We start from the raw sequence: 26287 nt of genomic DNA, 5'->3' as shown, positions 1-26287 counted from the left end.
CTTCCTACCCAAAAGCCACTGAGGCATGTGACCACAAATACCCTGCAAGCTTGTCTTTTTCCAGCTACAGAGTACCTGTGGAATGTTGGATAAATTCCTCCCAACTGTCTTGATGGTTAGAAAGCACACATCATGGATTTTATATGGAACACTTCTAAGAAGTTATTGCTGGGGATTTCCATGGAAAAACCTGAGCTGTGTAATTTGTAAGTAGGTTTTAATTATTGTGTCTTGAATTAAAGAAGAAAAGAGCCAGCTTCTCATTTCAGGAATGCTGCACTGTACCGTATACTTGTTCAAATCAATAATAAGCCTCTGGTATTATTCCTTATGGTTTATTTAGAAACATGGAAGGCAAAAACAAACAAACAGAAAATCATGAACAAACCAAGTGCTCATTTAAGCATACTTCTGAGAAGTAAGTGGCCATGGTATCTACATCTACATTATAAAAATATTGTCCTTCTATTTCCTATAATACAGTATCTACAAAGCAACAAACAGAAAACCACACGTGCAGATTCACCTAGACTGTCAATGTATATAGACCGTACTGCAACAAACAATCCAGACATTGTTACCAAAGAAAGGTACCTGTGCTCAAATGATAAGGTATGGATACACAGTTTAAGCGTAGCAGTAAAGGTTTCTTCAAGCTTCTTTCTCCACAAATGCTGCAGAAGTGTGCAGATCCTTCTTGTTGAATCACGAGTTCTCTGCTCTGCTTGCAAACAGAACTCCTTAACTCCGGTTCATCTTCATCGCCGGATCTGGCAATCTTTACAGGTGTCCGCCAACTCAACACTGCATTGCACAAGCTTTTTTTCTTTTTGTTTTCTTTTTCTTACTCAGCCTGCTTGAGTCTTGCTTTACAGATCATGCTTATGTTTATTTACAAAGTCTGTTCTGATTTGAGTAGGATAACTGGGGGCCACCGGCTGCTAGGAGGTAATGGCACGTCACCTGCTTTTCAGAGCTCCTGTGTGGCCTCCTGTAATCTGAGCTGGGATCTTCCTCTGTGCTTTTCACTTCCAGAGTCGTTCTTCAGGACAAACACGCGCTAGATAAGGCCAGGTCATCCTAGACAGAGAGAGCGGAAGCCCATAAAGAACAATAGGGGTCACTTGTTAACAAAAGTCCCACTTAAGAGAGGCAAACATGTAGTTTTCACCCAACTAATGCCTGTACAAATTAGCATGGCAGTATCTGACATGGTGCACTGATATCTCTCTGCAGGTTTGACATTTAAGGCACACTTAGATGAGGATTGTATCCTTGGAATTATGCTCACAAATAATAAATAACCATTGGGTGACATTTTCTAGGTCACTAAAGTAATGGAATAATGCCTAAGCATGCATTTGACACTAAAGGTATTTTAAAAAATATTGGGACCTATGAGAGTTTTATGGACATCCCATTCTAAATCCATATGCCTTAGTATGGAGTCCATCTTTGCAGCACTAACAGCAGATTTGGAACTCTGCTCTTACGAAATCAGCAGAGCGCTGGTGACTTTTATGCACCTCAGTGATCCCACTGTGTAACTTTACAAGTTGCTGTGGTTCCTAAACGCGTCCACTTTTCAATAATGCCACTCACGGTTGTTCCTGGGGTATATAGGAGGGTAGAAATTTCACCAACTGTCACAAATGGCAGACTGAATGAATGGCTAGGTGCCTGTGGTAATGGGGACTGAATGAAACATCTAAATGCAATAATCAAGATGTCCTAATACTTTTGTCCATATAGTGTATATTAAATGTATCATGATGTTTTGCAATACTGTATTGATTCTCCAAAAACATATTTTTTTTATGTAAAGATCGGTGGCAGACAGTGGTTCATTGTGTTGTGTTAGCTAGCTAGCAGTGTTGTACTCCTCAGATTCCACTGCTAAAAGTTTCTTTTACTTAGATTGTATGCATATGATGGTGTTTTTATACTACAAGGTTTTTCCTAAAATGTAATTAAAAAAATCGCAGTTTAATGAATCGTTATCCCTGTGTATTGTATCACCAGGTTTTTGCCAATACATAGCCCTATGTGAGATTATGGAGGTGTTTATTATGATAAAAACATCCTGCTCTGTTGTGGAAGGAAACTGAATCATCTGTTCCTTTGATGCTCAGCTTTTCACCAAAGGTGCTTAGTGGAGATTTCAGGTGTTGACACATGCTTTCCTCTACTCTTTTACAGCAGAAGCTATGTTTGTTGTTCTTGCACTGATATTCAGCCTTCATGCTTTAACTGAGCATTTACTGTGCATTAAATGCACAACCTGAATATCAAATATGGCAACAATCAATGAAAACTAATATTCACTAAAAATGACAGTTATAGAGTCATGATATTTACTGCAACACACAGTGACCATAGAAATAGTATTTTAGTAGATTGTGACACTCACCTTCCATTGTCGGCAGATGCTCCTGTGACAGGAGAGAAGTATCTGCCAAGCTGCCTCCATCTTGTAGAAAATCTGAATTGGGGATGGTGGAGGCCAACCGTGAGCTGTGTTCCTCTTGCTTGTTCTCTTCTTCCTCATCCTCGTCCTCCTCTGAGGAAGAGTCGTTGCTCTTTTTGGGCTGTGAACAGCTGGGCTGAGGGTTTGTCCTGTCTGCAGTATTGTCCATGAGTGGCCACACCTCGGAAAACTCCACAGGAAGAGGTTCTGGAGCCTGTCCCAGATCACCCTGGCTGCTCCTCACTGTTGAGTTTACATGCCTGGTGTAGAAATGAGAAAAGATCAACATCAAGATCACACAATGTATATATGGACAAAAGTATTGGGACACCTGCTCATTCATTGTTTCTCTGAAATCAAGGGTATTATAAAAGAGTTTATCCTGCTTTTTGTTGGAGTAACTGTCTCTACTGTCCAGGAAAATCTCTCTACCATATTTTGGAGCATTGTTGTAAGAATTTGATTGCATGCAGAGGTCAGGATGTTGGATGATCACCATCCACACCTCATCTCCAACTCCCCAACTCATCCCAGAAGTACTGGATGGAGCACCACCATCATTCCAAAGAACACAGATCCACTGCTCCACAGCTCAAAAAACTGGAGGGTTTTATACCCCTCTAACCCACAACTGGCACTAGGCATGGTGCCATTAGGTTCATGTTTATCTGCTCCAGAGAGTCCTATTCGATTGGGAATACTCCTCTACAGGGACTAGACAAGCTGAGTGTGTGCATCTGCACATCTCTGTCAGCAATGAGCACAATTTGAAGTAGCCGAATGCATTTATTTAAAAAGGGTGTCCACATGCATTGTTGTATATGGCATATGGTATTGTAGAATATCTCTCCTTCTGCTTATTGACACATATGTGCAATAAATTGTTGTTGGTTCTAAGGTTTAATGACAAATTCAGACTAGATCTGTTGTTCACTTGTCCATAGCATTCATAATATGCCACAATGACAAGTAGAGGGGATCTGAGAAACATCAAGTCAATATTACAATATTAGGTTTACAAAATCCATTTATCAAAATATCCAGTATGAGGTTTGTTGGCTCTAGTACCTTCTTACCTCTCACTGAGACTGCTTTGAGACTGAAAGGGGCTGTTGTCTTGACCGTGACCCTGACTGCATGTGTCTTCACAGCACAGGGAGGGAATCATGGGCGCAGGACCTGCTAACCAACATCAATATGATGATCAAAATCATAGCACAACGTAACAAGTGTGAAACGTGCTGAAGGTACATTAGTGAAACTCACCACAAGTTTGCCCAGGCATGGGATGGCAGTGGCAGCAGGGCTGTTGGGAAAACTCCAGAACTCGCCGTCGATCCAAACAAGACAGCTCTGCTCCGGTGAAGGGCCCATCCTGAGACCTCAGGGATGCTGCAACATACAATAACGAGTCATTTATTTCGGAAATGGACCTAGACTTCATCTGGAAAACCAAAGTTTTCAAAGCAAATGGCAATTGCAGCTTTACTTGTACCAGAACATTTAGCATAAAGATCTAGGAAAGTGGAGAGCTGGAACATCAGCTCAGGGTTTGATGAGGGTAGTTACCAGGCTTTTTCTCCAGGAGTTGCCTCTTGCAGTAGATGACACAGAGGATGAGCAGAGCAAGAAGGACGGTGGTCAGGGCACTGCAGATGACTGCAGCCAGGGCCATGTCTCTGGGGCTGGTCACTGTGGCAGGAATGGGCACCAGATTTACACGACCACTGCCTGAACATACAAAGGAGAAAAAAAAAGTTTGGAAAAGCTTTTGCTGATTGTAAAATTTAAGAATTGAAAAAAGTTCAACATCTTTTTATGGTAAAGCACGTTTAATGCTCAGTACTGCTTCATAAAATAAAGTCTAAATAGTACTATAAATAGTATTGGTGTATTCAGATATTTCACTTTTAAATTATTTTAATAATTTGATCTAATTCAGGTCCATTGCAGTAGCAAGTCAACATTTATTTAGCTTGTGCTGACCAACTATGTATGACCAACAGTGCGAAAAGTCATAGAACCTGTGCTCAAATGCTTAACCTTTGTGTGGTCTTGACATTCTGTATACTCCCCTTGTCCTATGTCTTTATGACCTAAAGACAGCCTGTTTACCCTGGTGGAGTGCAGCTGAATTTGACCCTTTAGACAACACAAAGGTTAATTCAGTGAAGTGTCCCCAGCCCAAGACCTCCACAGCCATGAATATGCCATCGAAACATCAGAGTTCAAAGTGAGAACGCCCTCAGGCTGTAGGGGGGGTTGGAGGTGAACATTCTCAGGCTGCCGATGAGTTTTCACCCCTAACCCCAGGGCAGTCGGGCCTTTACATGCCAGTCTGACGACTCTGTTATTAAGTGTCTGATCAAGGTTGGGAGCAGGCAGGGCTGGCCGTTTGAGGCAGAGCTAGGGAATGTACGTGGAACCTGAGGAAACAGCTGCTGCTTAACTGACTTACCCCCTGCTGTGCTTTCATGTACTAAAACCAAGCATTGCTATATACATCATTAGTCTGAAATTGGGGAGCGACATCTGGATTCCACAAGTACCCCCTTGGCAAGTCGCTTTTTTGGACAGGAAAGACTATGTATAGTAGAATTTTTCCTTTATATGTTTCAAAAAAGCTTATGAATAAAGACTCAGCAGTACTGAAGGGCTTCCGTGCCCTGTGGATCAACACATTGGTTTTTCCTTTAATCAGGGACTGAACAAGAGGAAATAGCTGTGGGTTTATCAGTGCTAGACATTTTTCAAATAAGTGTGCGTCACTTGAGAAGGAGATCTGCAGCCTTAGATGCCTGATCAAGCACAAACTTCCTAAACATTCATGTTTCTATTAAATTCACTAACAGCAGTGAGTAAAAGGCCCATCCAACAATCCTCTGCCAGTAATAAATGAGTGTCATATTTGTTATATAGAGTCTTCACATCAACTGAATTGATTCAATGCAACCATATAATGGCCTAAAACATGTAGGTGCAATTTCCCCACAGTCAGAAAAAGCCTGCACTACACTAAAAAGCCTTTCCAGCACTGAATCAATCACACTAGCTTTACAATTTAGTTTTAAAAATAGGCTTTTTTGCTGAATTTCCAAGAAACTGGCTCATAATGTCAATACCTAGCTTTTCTAGCTTATATGTTTTTAATACCTGTAGTATGAAGATTTCACGCACCAGAACATAATCAAAACACTCAGGCCTTCTTAGAATGTACATGGTGAGTCCAGTCAATCCAATGCCATTGAATACAGTTATCGAATTATTATTTATGGAGAACTGATGAATTATCATATTGGTCAGGGATAAGCAGACAGGCATCTGATGATATCTTCCCCATTAAAATTGGTAAAATATACATATTGTCACTGTCCTGCACTGTCAGCACCACCATGAAAAAACTATACAGTGACAGGTGTCTTCATCTACACTGGCATCTGTCAAGGGGAGATATATATAAGGCAGCAAGTGAACCTACCAGCAGTGCTCCAAGAAAGGAAAACTGGTGAACTGTCAACAGGGTCATGGGCACCTCCATAGAGGGCCACCTCACGACTTACAGGACTTAAAGGATCAGCTGCTAATGTCTTGATGCCAGATTCCTTCAGACAGGATGACTTTAGAGGTCTTGTGGAGTTCATGCCTCGAATGGTCAGATCTATGGCGGCACAAGGGGGACCTACTCAATATTAGGCAGGAAGTGCTAATGTTATGGCTGAGCGATGTGAGTATATATAATGTTTTTAAAATTCAGCAGGCAGCTTCAAGTGTTTGTGGCAAGTTTTTTTTTTTTTTTTAATCAACTTCTGATGTCGCTCTTAAGCAGTTGTGGGGGGTTTAAGTGTCTTCCTATTGCTCTCAGGGAACCTTCAGCCACTTCAGCCGAGACCTGATTTTGGATGCTCTGTACACATTAAAATCTGCTGGATGTTTTTGTAGCTTTGCACACCTGCAGTTTAGGCGGTTGGCTCCTCATTTCTTACAACCTTTTGATGTGTTTTTTCAGTATTTGTTCAAGTGAGAAACTGATAAGCAGAGATTTGCGCCAATTCACAATACGGCCTCCTTTTCATGTGGCATTTCCATCATTTTATCCACCCTCTGTGTTTTAGAACACAAACAATGCAGTTTATAGAGAAAGATAAAGCCCTTTGAAGCTGCTTTGTGTAAAAGTATTATTGCTATCTAATGAAGTTAAATATGAACCAATTATTTATCTAAGGCCTTTTTCAATGAATGCACGCAAGCATTCTGTGTTTGTTCTTCAGCACATTAATCACTGAGCAAATTTGGGCTTGGCCTTTCCAGATTCGAGCACTCTTAGTAAGACAATGTAAACAGTGCATGATCCCTTCAAAATAATATCATGTGGAAACAATATTTTGTTGAAAAGGAGCCTCAAAGACATAATCTATACGCCTTTTCTCCATCATGAAGAAAATAACTTCAAAGGGGTTTAAGTGTCTTAATAATCAACATTACTATATTAGGGGATTTATGAGTGATAAGGGTTCCAGTAAGCAGTAGTTACAGTATTGTAATAATTTATAATTTGCTTTTATTCTCATATATACTTGTATAGTACACTGAATTCCTTAATTTTTTTGGCATATCCCAGCTTATAAAGATGGAGTCAGAGCACATGCTCTGCTATGCTATGGCACTTCTGGAGCAGAGAAGGTTAAAGACCTTTCTCAAGGGACTAACCCTGTGATCAATAATCCAGTGCTCTAACCACTGAGCCACCTTTCCCTAAAACGGCTGAAAACCTAAAAAGAAAGCCCTGTGATAATGAGAGTGCAGATGGTCATGCTGTAAACAAATATGAAACATACATTATATGCCCAAATGTTTGTGGACACCCCTTCTGATGAAGGCGTTCGGCTATGTTAAGTTGCTGTAGATGCAAACACATGGATTGTCTGGTCCCTGTACACAACTATTACTATTACCAGTAGAATAGGACCCTCAGGAAGCACATAAACTTGAACCTAATGGCACCGTGCCAAATGCCATGCATGGACTAGAGGGGTAAATATCCCCCCAGGATTGAGATGTGGAGCAGTGAAACTATGTTCTCTGGAATGATGGATGGTGCTCCATCCAATACGTTCGGGATGAGTTGGGGATGAGGTGGGGTGGTGATTATCCAACATCCTGACCTCACTAACGCAATCAAATCCTTACAGCAATGCTCCACATCTAGTAGAAAGCACTACCCGAGACAGGTACTCCTTCATTGCCATAGGAATTCTTAGCCTGTTAGCGGCCTCTACCCATGCAGCTGTGTCTCAGTGCCAGCAAATCTGCCCCAGCTGTGCTGCCCCCCCCCCCCACACACACACACACACACAAACCAAAGCGCTCCCTCTGTTATCAGCACCCCACAGCTGCAGCAAACACAGACAAAGGCCAGCCCATTGAAGAGATCTCACCTGCTGATCTTATCAGCCGTCCCAATGCCAACAGACTGCTCCTTTTGAAATGTGCGCTGTGCTTGCCGACTTTGGAGAATGCCAAAACTTAAACACACACGCTTGAGGCTGACAGAATTATGAGCCAAGCAGTGAGAAGAAGTAAGACTAAACACTAATCCCCACCAATGGCCAAACCGTCCTTTAATACATTATTAAAGGGTGTCCATAATACATGTTGCATGTTCCAATGCATTCAGCTACTTTAAGTTGCATTCATTGCTGATGCAGATGTGCAAATGCGCACACACACAGCTGCCAGTAAGGCAGTATAGGAGCAGATACACATGGAACTATTGATAACATGACTAATGCCAGGTGGGCTAGAGGGATATAAAGCCCCCCAGCATTGATGATGAGAATGATGGTGCTCCATACAATCATTTTGGGATGAGTTGGATAGTTGGGGTGGATGAGGTGGGGTGGTAAATAGCCTTGATTACAGAAGGAACAATGAATGAGCAGGTGTCTCAATACTTTTGTCCATACTTTTTTATTTACTTATTCACTACTTTCTCTCCCTTCCTCAAGCCTAGGTTGCTGTTACTGTTACATAGATTCAGCATCTTAGTTCAGTGCCAAACAGAAACACTGAACATTAATAGCCTTAATGACTAGATGACGTTCCTGGCAGGGCTTCGCACATTTCAGAGAGCTAAGAGCATCACTGACCCTTAAGTAAAGTGCTACTTAGAACGTTAGTGTGTTAAAGCCTCCATGAAATATTCACATCCACTTGCTGTAGACCATTTAAATGTGCCAAGGATGTGGCAAACATGAACAAAAATGGAAGAGTTTCCAACCATGGCAGTGTTTCTCATTTCCTGCCCAGAGCACCTTTGCACTGCACAGTAGAACAGTGTTCATGCTCTAATACACCTGACTGAACTCAGCTATCAAGCCTTCCAAGAGCAAAATCGGTGTGTTAGAGCATGAAGAGCGCTAAACTCTTTCAACAAGGGGAGTTCTAAGAATATGATAGGAAAACCCTGCCCCAAACCATTCTTTATTCTGCCTGAATTCAGCAGCTACAGAATGTAAAGCTTTATAATATGCTTTAATTAGCCACATGCTTAATTACCACTAATAAACTATTCCATCCATAACTAAAATGGGAGTAAGGCCTTGCAGAATTGTAGCACTACAGGTCCTAATCAGGGGTGTCTTGGCTACTTGCTGTACTGGGGCACACACAGACTTTAGAGGGGGTACATCTGTAACTTACCCTTCTGCTTGCCTAATACTAGTTAATTATTAATATGTTAATAATACCGTTGGTAACTGTATTATTAGCTATTCATATTATATTAGTAATATCACAATGACACATGTGCATAAAATAACACAAGTTTTTTAAGTGTTATATTGGCTAGATCACGATTATTTTGCAAGCTTGAGTAGTCAGTGCCCCTTTTACCAGCTTGCACAATAAAGCCTATGCTAAAGAAACTGATGCTTTCGCTAGTTTAATTAAAGGCTTAGCTTTGGTGGTCTAATATGTATTTTTGATAAGTTGTAATGTTATAAGAGGACTTAACCAAAACATACAGCTTTAAGCTATCGTTAGCTTGTCTGTTACGTGGCCTATTTTTTTAATTGAATAAACGTTAATACACTGGCTCTGATTGAAAGATTTAGCTGTGGTTAACTGTGGTTGGTGTGGATAACAGATAACACCTCTACTTGCCAGTGAGCTATCACACCACATTGAAGACTGGGATTCTTTTCCCGGTCTGGGTGACAGTCCTTGGGCAAGACTCCTAACACTACACTGGCCCTCCTCTGTAATACGAGTAACCTTGTAAGTCGCTCTGGATAAGAGCATCAGCTAAATGCCAAAAATGTAAATGTAAAAAACTACTAACACACTAGCACAGCAGTCCAGAATAAGATTTTAGTGGAGCACAGCAACATTTTACTGGGCCACTAGCCCCAGTATATTGAGACCTTATGACACCCCTGAGTCCTGATTTTATTACTTGTGGTTTATTAGTTACATTTTAAATGTTTTAAGAAGCTGATATAAAGGTTCTTTACCAATTTGCATCTTTTACAAAAATGTTTTTTATGGACCCAAAAATGGTTCTTTTTATGAACCCTTTGTCACTTTATTTCTTATAAGTACAATAGCTGTCACTCAAAACTATTTTTACAGTGACAACAGCTACAATAACCTTCCAAAAAAGTGTTTCTCGCACACAAAACATGTCTTGACCAATCATTAGGTATAAAAAACGATGTATTTTTGATCTGTGAACCACACCATTAATGTCTTCTTCATTACTTGCACCTATTATCAACTCAGTCACCCTGCTCTCATGTGACTGTTTCATAAACTGGCTTAAGATCAGTTCAAATGGTTAGACAGGGCAGCTGGAGAGGAGCTTTGCCAAATATTTAGAGTTCTCCCATGACAAGAAGAGACAACAGCAGATGAATTACATTAAACCGGCCAGAGGAATCCATAAAACGCCTCTCTCCTCCCCCCTCTGCTCAAACGACGGGGGTTCAGATTTATGGTCTTCTCTGAGCACTGGCCTCCTCGCACAGCTGTGGGCTAGCCCCAGGCCAGCACGCTGCAATTGAAATGATTCGGCCTTTAAGTTTTCACCACCCTCCGTCAGATAGCGGAGATGAAGAGGAACGAAGAGGGCCTTTTCAAATCTTCTCAATGGGTTCTGTGGAGTAGGCAGCTTTAAGCGCAAGGTACAAAGGAATAATCAGTCTTCAGCAGAGGTGGAGATTAAAGCGAGAAGTCCAGGACATTGAGAGAAGCTGAGAATCTTGCATGCGTATAAATTTGAAGGAAAACATAAAAATGTGAGCCAAATAAATATGGTTCTCCTATTGGTTTAAGATCTAACACTTTGGGTACTGTTTACAAATGAGAACATAGTTTTGGTGGTCTATCTGCAACTGTTGCATGGTTGTTAGGGGTCCCCTTTGTTTATCTTCTCTGTTAATATTAGGTGCTCCAAGAAATTGCTCCAAGAAAGGACAACCGGTGAACCAGCAACAGGGTCAGGGCACCTAAAGGTACACTGATGCTCATGGAGGCTCCACCTCACAACTTAGAGGCCTTAAAGAATCTGCTGCTAATGTCTTGGTACCAGAAACCATAGGATGCCTTAAGAGGTCTTGTGGACTCCATGCCTCGAATGGCCAGGTATGTTGTGGTGGCACAAGGAGGACCTACTCAATACTAGGCAGCAGGTACTAATTTGTTAGTTTTGGCTGACTGGTATACATTTCTCTACCTACTTTAGGACGGGGCTCAATAACCTGAGTTAAAAGTTTGTTAAAAGTATTAAATGTTAAAACACTTTTTTTACATCAGTGGGTCAAACTGTGCTGTACTCCTATAATGTCTTTCCATGCATCTGACAGAGGCGTGCTAAACCTGGCGCAAACCTTCCCTCTCACACACTGCCAAAATCTTCACAAGAAGCAGCTGCTCACTCTGCAGCCCTAAGGAAGTCACACTTGATTATGAGAACTTACGGCACTGTACCGCTGTATGGTAAACGCCTGAAGACAGAACGTTCCACAGCGCTACTCAGTCAAGGGAAAAATGAGACTCATTAGCCAAGCGGCCTGCCAAAGAATAGCATGGGAAATGAACAGACCTAGTTTAACAACTGTGCGCTTTGTTATTAGCCGGTCCAATACTGTCCATTCAGTCAAAAAAAAAAAAACAACACAGTTTTTCATACAGATAATTCCACACTCAAGTGTTTGGCTCGGGCTCAGTATTGACTGACTATCAAATGATAAGTGACACAGTGTTTAATTATAAGATGTAAACATGTAAGCTAGAACAGAATTATTCCATTTATAAACATGCATTAAAAATCCATTTGGAAAATGAAAAAAAAGGAACGTCTAGTGCAGTCCTAGTTCTGCTGTGATTAACAATCACGCTGGCAGCCCTCAAATCAATTTTCCTGAATGTCTTGGCTTGTAAAAGAAGGCATTTATTTGGTTGTAAAACGCTGCTGGCTGAACCTGTAAGACTGAATGAACAGGATATTTCCCTCACTCCACATAAAAACATACCATATTCCTTGACGGTTTATGTTCTGGGACATTGGGACAATTGTTTGTTCAGTTGGACGATACCACAAGTCAACCTTCATCCAAAACAGCTGAGATATTTATACATTTTTTATTCACAGGAGACTCATACTCACAATGAGGCTCATAAGGCGGTGGAGGATCTCCACATGGTATGCACTCCATGTCTTGGAATCCGCTTAGCTTCGTCTTCCTGTAAAACCTGCAGTGCAAAAGCAAAGATCCACAGACAGGACGTTTAGGTGAAGGGTGAGCTTGCATTACATTAAATCAGTTTAAAAACAGATAGCCATGTGCCATGTGCAGCAGCCTTTAAAAGCACAGAGCACTTGCTCCTGCGATATGAAGAACAAAAAACAAGAAAATTCTGCACATTTGCCCTAAGCTGTGTCTACCTGAGTGTGCCAAAGCTCTTAATTAGGGGTAATCAAAAGTAATTAAGTGACTAACTAGTAAGAATGAGCTGCTGCTTTCGGGCGACCGGTAACACTTGCACCATGATGAACCACTTATGTGAAAAGCTGGTCTTCAAAGGACCAGACATGTCTCAGCATTACTAACATGCCTGGGCCTTTCCTGTACTCTAGTGTCTATTTCCCTGACCTTTACATTACCATCAGGAGCCTCCTTTACCAGAGCTTTTACCTTTAAAACAGGTTAAGAGTTCCTAGAACCTCCTAAATGGTTCTGGGTGTGGGTGTATGGTCCAAAGAAAAACCTTGAATTGGTGGTCCAAAATGGCAACTTCATAGAAAAAAAGAACATTTTTAATGGATGTTGATGTTAAAGATTTGATTTCAGGTAATTTTGGAGCATTTCTATTGGTATATTTCCCATGAAAAACACAGCTCATATCTTCAGCTTGAACAGACTACCATACTACTGTAAACTACTATAGCCTGAGCAGGTGAAAGTATGTAAATGTGTTTGTATGTTGTTTTTTTTTGTTAACATGACAGAAACAGTGAATTCAAACTAGCATGTTTTTGCAACCTACTTTCCATATCTGGACTGTCTGTTTGGGGAAGTGGAATGAGAAACTATAAGTGTGGTCCAACATACAGAACCTTAAGGTTTAAGGGGTTTACAATGTTTTTTACACTCGCAAATTCACATTGACACATAGGCTTAGTATAAGACATGATAAAGACTGAATAAAAACATATAAGAGGAAAAACAAATATATATAATATAGAAATAGGAAATGTTAAAGAAAGACTAAAAGTACTTGGCCACAATCAGAGAAAAAAGGAAACTGCAGTTCATGAAAAGAACAGCTTGCCAACTGTGCCAAGCACAGGGGAGGAGCTATTATGCTTTGGGGTTGTGTTGCAGCCAGTGGCATTAGTAATTTTGCATGGATGGAGGGAAGAATGGATATAAATGTCAAACCATGTGTTAAAAGGCTGAGGCTGAAAAGAGAATGGCTTCTACAACAGGATAAATCTTTCAACATGAATCTTGGAGCTATGAGAGTGAGAAATTTAAGTGTATACCCACATACAGGCCCCTAGGATTCAAGAGGTTAAAAAACAATCCATTGCAAAGTTCTTTAAGGACCCTAAACAGTACTTCTATGGCATTGTTTTAGACACCTTTATTTTTTTAAGGCTGTTGGCTCAGACAAACTCACCCCGGCAGGCAGTCGCCGCACACAGCGTTGCTGGTGCTGGAGCAGTTGGCTTTCTGGAAGCGGTTCAGGAGGGCACAGTCGAGGCAGGGCTTGCATTTCTGCAGGCCGCGGTCCTCTTTGAAGCGGCTGGCTCTGCAGGGCACACAACGGGCATCCTCTCCATAGCCGAAGCCACATTCCTGCAGGGATTAACGGAAGATATCCCACCGGTGAGGGAGGGCAAAGGAGGTAGGGAGGCAGGGAAGGGGGGCGAGTTGGGGGTTGGGGGAGCTAAAGAAAAGTGCCAATGTGGACTAACAAGAGTCGGCAATGAAATAATGATCCCGGTGTGTGTGAGATCCCCCCAGCGAACAAAGGCTGGCCTTCTTTTCAGACTCCATCTTACACTGCCAATAATCTCCCTGACTCTCACAGGATCAATGGGCAGTCTTCCGCTCCGGGCCACTGAAGGGCTAGGCATTAGAATGAGAAAGGCCCACAGGGATGCCTATTGTTGGTTTATTACTGGTTTATTGTGGAGGCTTTTTTTTCTTCTGCTTTTTTTTGGTTCTTGCCTCAGTTTGTTTGAAGGAAAGCGTGTAAGAGAGTGAGAGGGTTTGAAAAACTGAGGAGCGTAGGACTGTTCGTTTTCAGATTAAAGGTGACATTAGCATGTTTAAGAAAATCTTTTCTTCCAATGTGCAGCATTATGCTGGAGACATGTGACCTGCTTGTGATAACATACTTTCTACAGCCATTCCTAGTCCATTTCCATGGATCTTAGATCCAAAAACGTTCCCTGCATGTGGAAATACCAAACACAATCCAGAGTTTCATTTTTCAGACACAGACTGACAGCTCTGAAAACAGATTTCAGTAGAAAATTCCCATTCAGTATTCAATTTCTGGAAAACCAACACAAATATGCTACAACTTGGGGTGTTACTTTTAATCATAGTAATGGTACTAATTATTCTGATGACTCACTGCACAGAGTCATTTTTAAAAAGCAGATCAATAAAATGTTTATTGTTATTTATTTTTTAGAAAAAAATTAATGATGAAGTGTCTTAACTCTATGTGCAAAAAACAGAATTCCATGCATTTTCAACATATTTGCTAATTAAAAACTGAAAGAGAGATTTAGTGTGAAATCACAACAAACAGAGTTAACTAATAATTACGTTTGTTTTTCCTTTCCTTATTATTTTTCACAAATTTTACACATTTTAACAGTAACCACATAGAAATACATAGAATTTAGTTTTCATGGCATATTCTACAGAAAACACAGAAAGCACAGAAAATATTCTATGCAATAACTGTTAATAGAATAGGCACAAACTCAATTATTTAATGTTGGTTCAAGTTGATATAAATCAGAAGGCAATGAAATATGAAATATACATAAAATGATTAATAGAGAATGCTTAATATAATTAGTCAAAACTTAAAAACTTAAAAAAATGTTTCAGTGTTTTATTTTTTGGGGAAAATTAAAAGCTTTTTCATACTGTACAAAACATGATTTTAAACAGTTATTATTGTTCTCATCCTTGTCAACTGATTAAGAAGATACATTTTATTTAATCGTGTTTTCAATCTTTTTAAATGTTTAATTAAGTAGTTTTGGCAGTCCTAGATACAGCCTGTTCTAATTTACCTTACCCTATACATACATCTAAAAAAACAACCTTCTTGGCCATACATCCAAAGTTTTCAATGAAGCACCTTCACTGTAGAGAACGCAGTTCCACTGCTCCACAGAACTTTGGTCCTGCAGGGCTGGGTTCCTGCACAGGTTTGTGGTCTTCCTGCTCAAGCACACCTGATTCAACTCACCTGTTAACTGCCAGGTTGAGTAGGTCTGTTAGAGCAGAAAAAACAGTCCTGGTAAACTGTGCTGGACCTCAGCCCTTGGTTTCCTACTGTTGCTTTAGGCTCAGGTGCTGTTGCTCCAGAGTATCCCATTCTACTGCCAATGATTTTCTATGAAGATCTTCAGATATGGTAGCTGAATTTGCAAATTAGAAAGGGGGTCTGGATACTCTAACAACCTATTAATAAGATTAATAATCACTCAAAGCTAAAAAAAAAAAAAACTAAAAACAACAACAAAAGAATGTCTATGAAAGAAAATCAGGAGAATTCCCACCATGCGTGAACAATAGGAGACAACTACCAAGGCACCGTTCCCTAACCAGAGCAGCGTTTCCTTCTGCCATAGTGCATCCAGTGATTACATGGGATCATTTACCCTAAACACAAACACACACACAACGATGTGCATAATAGCTGCTGAAAAACAACAGGGATATGCTCACAGCAAACACCACAATACCCATAACAACCCAGAGTAAACAAAAAATCCTGTCAACAACAATTGTAGTCATCATTGATCCGTGTTTCAAATAAACCAGGACAAATCACATTTGCTGTGACTGGTTTTGTAAATGTTCTTGGCTTTAATGTTTCTCCATTCTGGGCACAACCTTAAGAAACATAATGTAACTAAACATCTCCAGACTCCAAAGTCCAAACAGACGTCTTAAGTGCCTCTTAATTGGGCTCACTCGAAACAGTTTGTATCCAGTCCATTTCACTAAACAATACATCAGGCTTTTCCGTCTATTCCTGAAACCCATCTGAACCGACACAGCAGACTCAGTGTGGGACACAGCCTGCACAGATCATCCTCCCAGCGAATTTTGTGACTTCAAATGTGGCTCAGCCAATCAGATTTTAGAAGCAGAACTGTGTTTGGGATAATAATGTTCATTAATATTAGAAGTGAACCATGAAATTAAACATATCTTAATATTAAACACATATGCTGATGTATAAATAAAGAACTAACTCTGTCTCTTTACCTTCTCAGAGTAAATGACCGCACGCTCATCCAGCCCGACCTGTTAGGAGACTCACCGCTGGGGTCCCCTTTACCTGCGTCAGACTAGCTGCCACCCACCAGTCTGACCACCATATATATATATATATATATATATATATATATATATATATATATATATATATATATATACATATATATACACTAGAAAGGTTTCTTTTAGAAAAAATATGCATAGCTTAAGTGGTTCCCACTTTAGGCAGTTGCTTGGCTGTTGCTGAAATGGTGCCAGTTGGTTTCTAGGGTGCTAAGTATTCCAGGTGGTTGCTATGGTGTCTCAGATGGTTGCAAGCATATTGCCAAGAGGTTGCTGTGGTACCCCATGTGGTTGATTGGGTGTTACTGATTTATTTTTTATCAACAGCAAAAGATCTGTTGCTACCGGCAAACTGTTCATCTATCAAAGAGCAGCGTACAAGCCCCAAATGAGGCCGCAGAATTTTAAATGGTGTTGATTCAAACTCAAAAACTGCTGGACAAGTTAGATGGCAACGATACAGCAGAAACAGTCTTAGCAATTAATAATAGAATGAAGCACAATCATAAATCTTGCATTTTTAGAAACCGATTTGCAGGTATCCATTCTGAATCCATTACGTTTCAAAAGTATGTTAGTGTGACTGTGTCATGTAAATCCTGTTATTATGGTTGTGCAATGCCAAACTTCTTTTATTATCATTATTATTTTTCTGCTGGATTATCCCCACATAACTCATAACAGTCCAAACCCCCAGTTTTTAAAGATCAACAGTTGGATTGAGCAATGCAGGCTTGTATATAGTTTTGGCATCCTTCAAACGTAACAATGCTACAAATACACATGCAACACCAACCATCAAGATGGGGTAACACAGCAACCACTTGGCAACACCTGAGACACCATAGCAATCACCTGGGATACCATAGGAACTGCATAGTAACCACTAAGCAACACCATGCCAACTGCCTAAAATATAATATCAATCACCTTGTAATACTGCAGCACCCATCTAGCATCCACATAGCAACCTCATATAAACCACCTGGGATGTCATAGGAACCAGATAGCAACCACCTACCAACATCATAGCAACCAGCTAAAAACAACATGGAAACCACCTGGAATACAATAACAACCACATAGCAACAGCATAGCCAATGTGCAACCTAATACTTTCTTTGTTTGTATATTTATACTGCATTCTTAAAAATGAAGGTGCTACAAAGGGTTCTTTGATCGATGCCATAGAAGAACCATTTTTGGTCACATATAGAACTATGTTTATAAACAAGATGTGAGTGTGAAGAAACCTTTACATTGGTAAAGAAACTTTACATTGACTTCTTCAAAGATTTATGGAACCAGAAATGGTTCTGTGGCATCATTTGGCCCACCCAATACAAATAGTGTGAAATAGACCTTCTGAATTTTTTTAGCACATCAATAAATCTCGGCCTCTTAAAAATGATGTCACTTAGATATAACCTAAGAGCCACGTTAGAACCGTTGCAGAAGACCAGTGTATCTTGAGGAAAATGAGAGGACCTCTGTGGTATGACATCATTCAGTAGCATTGTCTGGCCCAGCTGCCCCTTCTCCGGTGAGAGTACACTAACCACACAGCACCACACAGCATTCCCACCGCACTCACTGGGCTCATATATCATTAACTTGAAGGTCAGCTTCAAACAGTGGCCTTCTCTCTACACCCAGATCCTGTTTCTCATTCTGGACACACACATACACACGCACACACACTGGGCTCTGAGTGTGGGCACGGATATCAGGCCTGTCTGATAGAGTCAATGACGGGAACTCGCGCCAGCACAACAGGAATCAGGCATTTTTCAGCTTCTGTGGCCTCAGAGAAGCCTGATTTGGCCTGCATGCTCTCAGCTTGGACCGGCCCAAGAGAGCACACAGGACGGAGAGGGGGGGGGGGGTGGTGGAAGTAGGAGAGGGAGTCGGGATGGGGGGTGGGGGTAGTTTGGAGCAGAATGGCAGCTGTTGCTGCCTGCATGTCCCATATAAGGCCCTTCTCTCCAACAGGGCACAGCGGCCAACAGTGGAAGCAAGGAGGGAGGGTTGGACAACAAAGAGAGAGAGAGAGGAAATAAAAGAAGCATGGCCTGGCTCTGCTTGTAGGCATGGTGCCATCGCTGGGGAGATAATCAGCAGCAGGGCTGAAGGGAGGGCGAAACCCAAGCAGAGCTTCTTTTTTTTGCCTCTTTATCCAGCAGCGAGAAGAGATTTGGACAGATCGTTGGCCTTAGAATCAAGAGTTGTGTGTAGGCTTCTCAGATGTGGCCAGGATGTATTAGATGTGGCCATAGGGCCACTCTTTGATCAGAGTGGATGTGAACAGCTACAAAAACAGCTGCTACACTGTCACCCACAAAAACTGCTTTTTGAGTGGGTAAACAGAGCAGCCGTTTGGAAACAGCTGCTTGAAATTAGGATTTTTGTGATTATCTACACCTTATACTGTATGAACGTGGTTTTCAGGACTGGGAGTAAGCCTGGCACTCTGAACGGAGATGAAAATGTAGTCCAGGACTACATAGTATGCACCCCCCCCCCCACTTCATTTGAGTTGGCTTAATTCAAACTGTATTGATGATCAAACTGAGACGCACAACTAAAAAGTGTGTGTTGGGAGAACGTTGGACTAAACTGAGTTGTGATATAAATAAAAATATGTATAATTACAGTACAATGAGTTATGTTTCATATTTACCTTTGATGTCCAAACAAAATATGTCTTTTTTCAGGATTGTAAACTATTTTAAACATTGCAGTACAAACTTTACTTGTTTTGATGACAGCTGTGTTCATATATCCCATTTTATTCATTTGCAGGCACTTTGCAGCCCTATAAATTCAAAGCAGCATTTTTTTCAGCGCAGTTGAAGTCCAGGAAAACAGCAAACTGTGGAGCGATTTCCTGCTGTAACTTGCTAACCGAATGTGTCGTGTCTTAAGATGTTATTAAGGAAAAGGACTGTTTTGAGGATTGCATGATTTAGCGGCAGTTTCTCATTTTCTCCAACATTGCTTTGATATGCCTTAAATCGTGTTTACATAAAACACACAGTTACGCTTACGAAAAGTCAGTTTCCAGTAAATGTTCTCAGACTTCTGACTGACTAAACAAGCTGATAGGAAATAATATCTTTCATCCTCTGTACGGCTCTTGCCTTATAATAACAGAAACATTCAATGGTATTGTATGCAAAAAAAAACAAAAAACCTTGCATATCCAAAACAGCAACCTTCTTAACTTTCAATGGAAGTCAATATGAAAAGGTTTTATTCCAAGTCATTTTGGAACATTTCTATCGTGACACAGTGTAAAGAACAGCCTCCAGATTCAAACTGTGTCAAAAAGTGAAACCAGCGAAAGTGGAGATACAAGGATTTGGCATGATCGGTGACCATATATACATAAAAGTACCTGTAGTGACTTCAACCCAGCCTGGTGTCGTGAGACCTCCTCACACTTTCCAGCCAAAAGCTTGTCTGGAATATACAGCACCTATCATTTCACAACAATCTTGTCTCAGAGTGCTCTCCAAACCTGCACCCACAAAAGACGTTTCGCTGCTATCTCCAGATCAGGTTTTAGTGAAGATGCCAAGCAAAACACCAAGGAAGTGGGGAGATAGAGGAGAAAAGCTGGATGAAGTGCAAGCATGTTCAGACACAGAGGCATTTTAAAGGACTCTCGGGCCCCAGAGAATTCTCAACCTCCTTCAATTACTCAAACCCCCAAAGTCACTCCACACACCTTCCCTGGAGGATGGAGCTGGAGGGTGCACTTTGATGCAGATGTGAAGCTTATATTATTGTAATTCTGATCTCCATCTGGAATAATGAGACACCAGAAGACATGCACACGAAAGAGGAATTACGTTATCGGAATTAAAAAAAGGGACGTTAATTACGCAAGCTATACTTCGTCAAGTCACACAGACAGAATGAGAAATGTTTATGATGGCTGTTATGATTTAACATTTGTAATCACAACATCTGAATAGGGGTGCGTTTGATGAAATGCAGACGGAGAAGGAGTTCATCCAAAGGTCAGTCCGGTTGGAACTTAGGTTTTCACAACCGAATGGAAATAATGTAACAAGTGTTGGAAAATCTTTATTAAATAATCTGACTTTCATATCTAACATTATCAGGAAAAGACAGTGCATGGGGACAATGAGCATGTGAGGGGTTTAATATATGCTATATTTGATAGCACAGATCCCTATTAATCAACTATTTTTGCCGTTTTCACTTTTTGACACACTTTGAATCTGGCAGCTGTTCTTTATGTTGTGTCACAATTTTATGATAAATGGGAAAACAGAAATACTCCAAAATGACTTGGAATAAAATCCTTTTACATTGACTTCCATTGAAAGTTAAGGGTAAAGTTGACATTTTGGAGATACAAAGGTTTTGTGCAACCAAATCAGGAGTTTTAATTATTAATTTTAGTTCCTTTTAGGTACATAAAGAGAATACAAATGTTGTTGCACCTTTAGAAAGGACTATATTGGCACTGTCACACACACCTTGTCTCTGCAAAATGGCAATTTTACATTCAGCAAACCTTCAAATTTCAATGGAAGTCAATGTAAAAACCTTTTTTTTTGAAGCATTTCTGTTGTGTCTATATAAGTCAAAAATTAAAACACAGAGGTGCAAAAATCACACATTCAACATTTCTTCCACTGCAAACAGATGCTTTGGTCTGCCTGGATCAGTTTATTGGCCAGCTAACTGAACAATAAACCGAACCTTAAATATATTAAATATATAACATTTTTAAAATTCACTAAAATCTACATTTGAAGACAGGTTACATTTTCTAAGCTAAAAACCAAGTCATTTATTTACAGCATTTCCATAAACAGTCAGAGAAACAACAGAAATTCCAGTGGGGGAAAAAAGGAAGCCAATAATTGACTACAGCCTTAAGGCTTTTATCCATAATTGACCAAAATTAGATGCACTGGAGCCGTATTACCAGTAAGCGCACATTTCTGAGTGCCAAATCCATAAAACTGCACGTGCACTGCTGTTCTCTGATTTACTCCATCTGCCTGTGCCTTGCTTATGAGTGTGTGCTCAGCTTAACACCTCAAGCATCACAAGTCTCTTCTAATTTCCACAGAAAGGAATATGAAAAGGAGGCTTCCAAAACAAACACCAAACAACGGATCTGCCGAACAAACGAGAGGGTCAGGCGTAAGGGCGGAACTGTTTCAAACGTGGCCAACACTCCACAAAGGAGCGCAATGTTTTATCCTCTCTCTCTCTTCAAGGAGGAAGCAATAAATAATTGAGTGGGACAGGCTATTCAAAACACTGGCATCCCCTCTTTATGTGCCGACTCCAAAGCTGCACTTTTCTAGAGGCCTGTTTGATAGGGAACTCTTTCATAAACCTTGAGTAAATTTTGTAAACCTTGAGACGTTAATGGGGAATTCACTGAATTCCTCTTCCCCAGCCCAGTTTTTATGACCACTCTGGCTCAGGCGTTCCCAGTTCCAGGATTACACGTGTTTATACTTGGTTTAAGCATTTCCCCAAACCTGTGAAGAATAATGTTTTGGTCGAGTGTAGCATAAGTGGTATCACAGCTTTTTTTTTTCAATTATTAGTAAGAGGCACCAGCAGGATTTGGCATGGATTAATCCTTTTAATTGTGGCTTGGTATGTTTTGAAATGGTAAATGGTCACTTGGCTTTTTAGAAACTCTTCATTTTTAGCATTACTGAAGGAATTCAGCACTTAAAATAAACTTTGCAATGTTACTTGTGCTTAACACTTAGGTACTTAACACTTTCAGAAATGCTAAAAATGAAGAGTATAACAACACAGACAGCTTTAGAGAGCAATCTGCTCATATAATTGTACTGGTTGTACTTGTAAAGTAAATTAATTCTGAAAGAAATCGTCAGACAATCCTGACCTCATATCAAAACCATGCAATTTTCCTTTTCATTTATATTTTTATGCATATTCTGAATGTTATATCTGATGACTGGACCATCAAAAATATCCAATACCACTTGAAATAAAATGTGGCTACATTGAGTGAGGAAAAATCCTGCCTCCTCCTGTAAAGCTGCCGTTTTGGACATACATGTTTTTAGTTTGACGACAGATCTCCAAGCTGTGGCACAGAACAAAACCTAGAAAAGAACAGCCCAAACCTTTGATAGTTCCTGTCCTGCGTCACACTGCCTGCAGGCGATACAGTTCCCAAACTGGTCCTTGTACTCCTGTTCCCTGCATTCTCGTCCCTCCTCTGCCACTATGGCAACCTGAGAGGGACAGAAAATATGATCTCCCATTGAAGACCAGAAGAATTCCAACATTTCATCACAGCTTATGAAGGCCAGAATACGCGCTAAATCCTGAAGGAACACTACCTTGCACTCTGAAGACCAGACAAGGGTTGGATAGTCTATTAAATACTTTTTAGCACTAAAAAGACGTCTTCACTTCACTTTATTCAGCTCCAATAAATCTGCCATTTGAATGATTGCAAAGAATGCCACAAAAAGTAGATCACAAAAACATAAGCCATATTTTAAGCTCCCCTTGTTCTCACAATATTTCCATGTAAATGAGAGTGCTTCTGAGCTGAGGGTGAAACATACTAGAAATAAATGCAGGAAAAGTGTCTTCAGGACAGAATGCCAGGTGGGCCTTTGCTCCGAAGCCATCCTGGAGGTCTCCCAGATGTTCACTCTGAAATTAAAGTCAAGAAAACTGCCATTACAATTAATACAAGACATAAACAATGCAAAAATAAAGTACAGGAGCAAGCTTATGAGAAGATCTTGAAATATTTCAATCTATTAAAGTCTGATGCTTCAAAGACAACCTCTTTTAACTACTGGAAGCTCAGAATTAGGGCCTGTGACTGGCAGGGGCTCTAAAAAATTGTTAATTGAATAATTTGGCAGAATTGATAGTCTTGTGTGGTCCAGTGTAATATCATGGGGGCCCCAATCTCTGGCAGCGACCCTGCTCAAAATATTTGTTACTGTTATATTATATATAAAAAAAAGTTCACAATGCAAAAAAATCATATCTCCAAAGTGACAACTTTACATGAGGAAAAAAGCTAAAAAAATCTATTAAAAAATATTCCACGTCATTCTGGAGCAGTTTTATTGGTCCATTAACCTGACTGTCTTTAGATGCCTTCATTATTAATATTATTATTATTATTATTTTTTTTTTTTTTATTATTATTATTATTTTAAATATATATCATACATTTAATTTAACACAATATAATGCTTAGTTCGTTGGTCAGACAACTTACTATAACTATAAGTGTTTATGACTTTTAATAGAAAAATATATATGTCTGTATATATCTTAAATAATATTATAAGCCTAAATATAATAGTATAACAGGGTGTGAGTAAGCCTCAACATGTCTAATATAATTGAGGTTTTGAACTATAAATGCTACTTTATAATAAACTTGCAAATATCATAAAGCATCACCCTAAAAAATCTAAGAAGAATCTAATCACAACCTCCGTCCTTCCACTTCCATCCACTTTCTACCACAGAAGCCCGCTGGAATCCCTGCAGCAGCGCGGCTGACTCGACTGTACAAATCATCAAACGAGCTCCTGTCTTACCAGCAGCGACTGATTTGGTCCAGAAGCGATCAGAAGAAGCCCAGGCTGCTCCAGCAGGTCCCTTTACCTCCTTCCCTCCTGCATTGCACCTCTGCTGCCTCTCTTCTGCTTCCAGCCCGAGATCAGCGCGGAGAACAGACAGGACAGAGTCGGCGCTCAGATCAAAAGCAGCAGGGCAGCGGAGGAGCTCCTGTAATCTGATCTGCGATCAGCATGCAGGACACATCAAAGCTTCAGCCGGGGCACCAAAAACCACACGTTGAACATGCAGCCTAACTCAGCAGTGCACCTTCTCCACTCCTCCAGTCCTTTACCTGTCAGATAAACAGCGTACAGATCTGAAGGCGGTGTTTATTTCATGGCAGCGGGATGATTCACCGGAATCTGGAAGGCATCGTGGCTCGGTTTGGCTCGGTTTGATGCGAGGTTTCGGTGGATCAGAGCCCCAGCACGCAGGGAGGGCTCATTTCAACGCCTTACAGACGCTCTGCAACTTTGTTTCCCACCCGTTCCCACCCAGCCCGGCCCCTGCACTGCTGGGATTGGCAAGTAGGAGGTCACTTCTCGCGCTACCATTGTCTAGCGAGGTCTAGCTGTCTGAGCTCTGATTGGCTAGAAGTTCACCCTCGCCCATTGGAGGAGGGAGAGCTGGCCTCAAAACAGGTGGAACAAATAACGCCGTACAGATTATGTGACGTCACTTATAGCACTCGCTGATTGGTCTAGCCGGTCGCATGCAAATGAGGTGAAGGAAAATCCCGCATATTAAGTAACAAAGACGTCATGAAAAACAACATAAACAACAAAAACAGTCCTAACGCATATTTATGCCACTTTTACAGAAACTACTACATTTAATGTGTTATTATGTAAATAATTTGTAATAAACTGGTTTTCTATCTTTGCATGTCTGGTGTGAATTATTAGAATCTGCATGTGTTAAATAATTAATAAGTCTTAGAGAAACTTGTAAGGTTATATTCAACCAAATACAGGTAAATCAAGTAACACGTGACAATAGCTACAACTAGAGAAACTCTATAGGCTATAGTCAAGTCAAGTCAAGTCAGATTTATTTGTAAGGCTTTTTACAACTGTTGTCGTCACAAAGCAGCTTTACATAATTAGTAATTAATAAAAGACAGAGACAAAGAAGAAAGAAGAAAAAATGTAAGACATGAAGGATCAAAGACCCCCAGTGAGCAGCCAACGGCGACAGTGGCAAGGAAAAACTCCCTCAGAGCTGGAGGAAGAAACCTTGGGAGGAACCAAGACTCATAAGGGGGACCCGACCCATCCTCCTCTGATCAGACCTATTTATACATTATTGATAAAAATGACCAAACCAGGTATAACAGATAGTTAATAATGGTTTTAACATGGTCACTAAACAGGTAGCAGTGGTAGACGGGTGGGCCGCTGGTCTGCTAGCACATTAATTATGATGATGATTATTATTATTATTATTATTATTAGTCATAGTTGTAGTAGTAGTAATAGTAGTATTATATGTGATGTATAATGACATGATTATCATTTATAATTATCACCTTCTGCAGATTTGTTTTTTTTTAACAGCACTGAACAGATGTTTTAGTGTCTATATTAAATTTCAGAGTAGACAAATCTTCAGGTGACCCTGATTCCATTAAAATGATCTGCACTCTAGTGTATTTGTAACCCTATATAATAAATATCTTATATTTCTCTATAATGTAATGTAGGTAAATTTAGTCCCACTATATATTTATGCATTTTACAAAGAAAATATTTGATATCACCATGAGACCAGAATTGCCGTATTGCATCCTAAATAATAGTAATAATATCATAACAAATCATCATCACCACCGTAATCCAGAGGCAGGGTCATCTGCATAACTGACTACTTAAAATTTGATCCCTAAAATATTTAGTCCTATTTTCCTAAATTGCAAGTCAAAGCCACTGTATGGTCCAACAGGATTGTGATGGGATTGAAAATGCTGCCCTCTACTGGTTACCTGAGGATGTGATTAAAAACAATGAGTACTGACACACAGCTCAAAAGATGAATACATTTGCAAACTCAGCAGTCTATTAACCATTTCAGCTGTGCCTCTACA

At 40.3% G+C, this 26287-nt stretch overlaps 1 protein-coding gene across 2 annotated transcripts; it reads right to left on the bottom strand.

The window, feature by feature from the left end:
- Window positions 1-319: 319 nt before the first annotated feature.
- Window positions 320-24670, bottom strand: tnfrsf19 (tumor necrosis factor receptor superfamily, member 19). Of its 2 annotated transcripts, none has more exons than XM_072691711.1 (11): window positions 24497-24670; window positions 24183-24384; window positions 23181-23271; window positions 22731-22841; window positions 13649-13827; window positions 12132-12217; window positions 4037-4198; window positions 3734-3859; window positions 3544-3649; window positions 2411-2727; window positions 320-1080 (listed from the first exon to the last, which is right to left on the bottom strand). In XM_072691711.1, exons 3-11 carry the CDS (start codon window positions 23244-23246, stop codon window positions 1076-1078), a joined length of 1158 nt encoding a protein of 385 aa, XP_072547812.1. In that variant the 5' UTR covers window positions 23247-23271; window positions 24183-24384; window positions 24497-24670; the 3' UTR covers window positions 320-1075. The 2 variants fall into 2 exon arrangements, with proteins under 2 accessions (XP_072547812.1, XP_072547813.1); XM_072691712.1 differs by having other exon boundaries at window positions 3544-3646.
- Window positions 24671-26287: the final 1617 nt, after the last annotated feature.

This window comes from Salminus brasiliensis, chromosome 11 (genome assembly GCF_030463535.1).
Source record: "Salminus brasiliensis chromosome 11, fSalBra1.hap2, whole genome shotgun sequence".
Taxonomy (NCBI): Eukaryota; Metazoa; Chordata; class Actinopteri; order Characiformes; family Bryconidae; genus Salminus; species Salminus brasiliensis.
Note: the sequence above shows the minus strand (reverse complement) of the source record. Positions and strands in the feature narration are given on the sequence as shown.

Bases quoted from the DNA above. Each gene is read 5' to 3' on its own strand.
- tnfrsf19 (XM_072691711.1), bottom strand. From the start codon at position 23,246: ATGGCTTCGGAGCAAAGGCCCACCTGGCATTCTGTCCTGAAGACACTT. The intron at 22,842-23,180 runs GTATGTTTCACC...TGTCCCTCTCAG, and splicing joins TTTTCCTGCATTTATTTCTA to GTTGCCATAGTGGCAGAGGA. The intron at 13,828-22,730 runs GTTTGGGCTGTT...TAATCCCTGCAG, and splicing joins CAGGACAGGAACTATCAAAG to GAATGTGGCTTCGGCTATGG.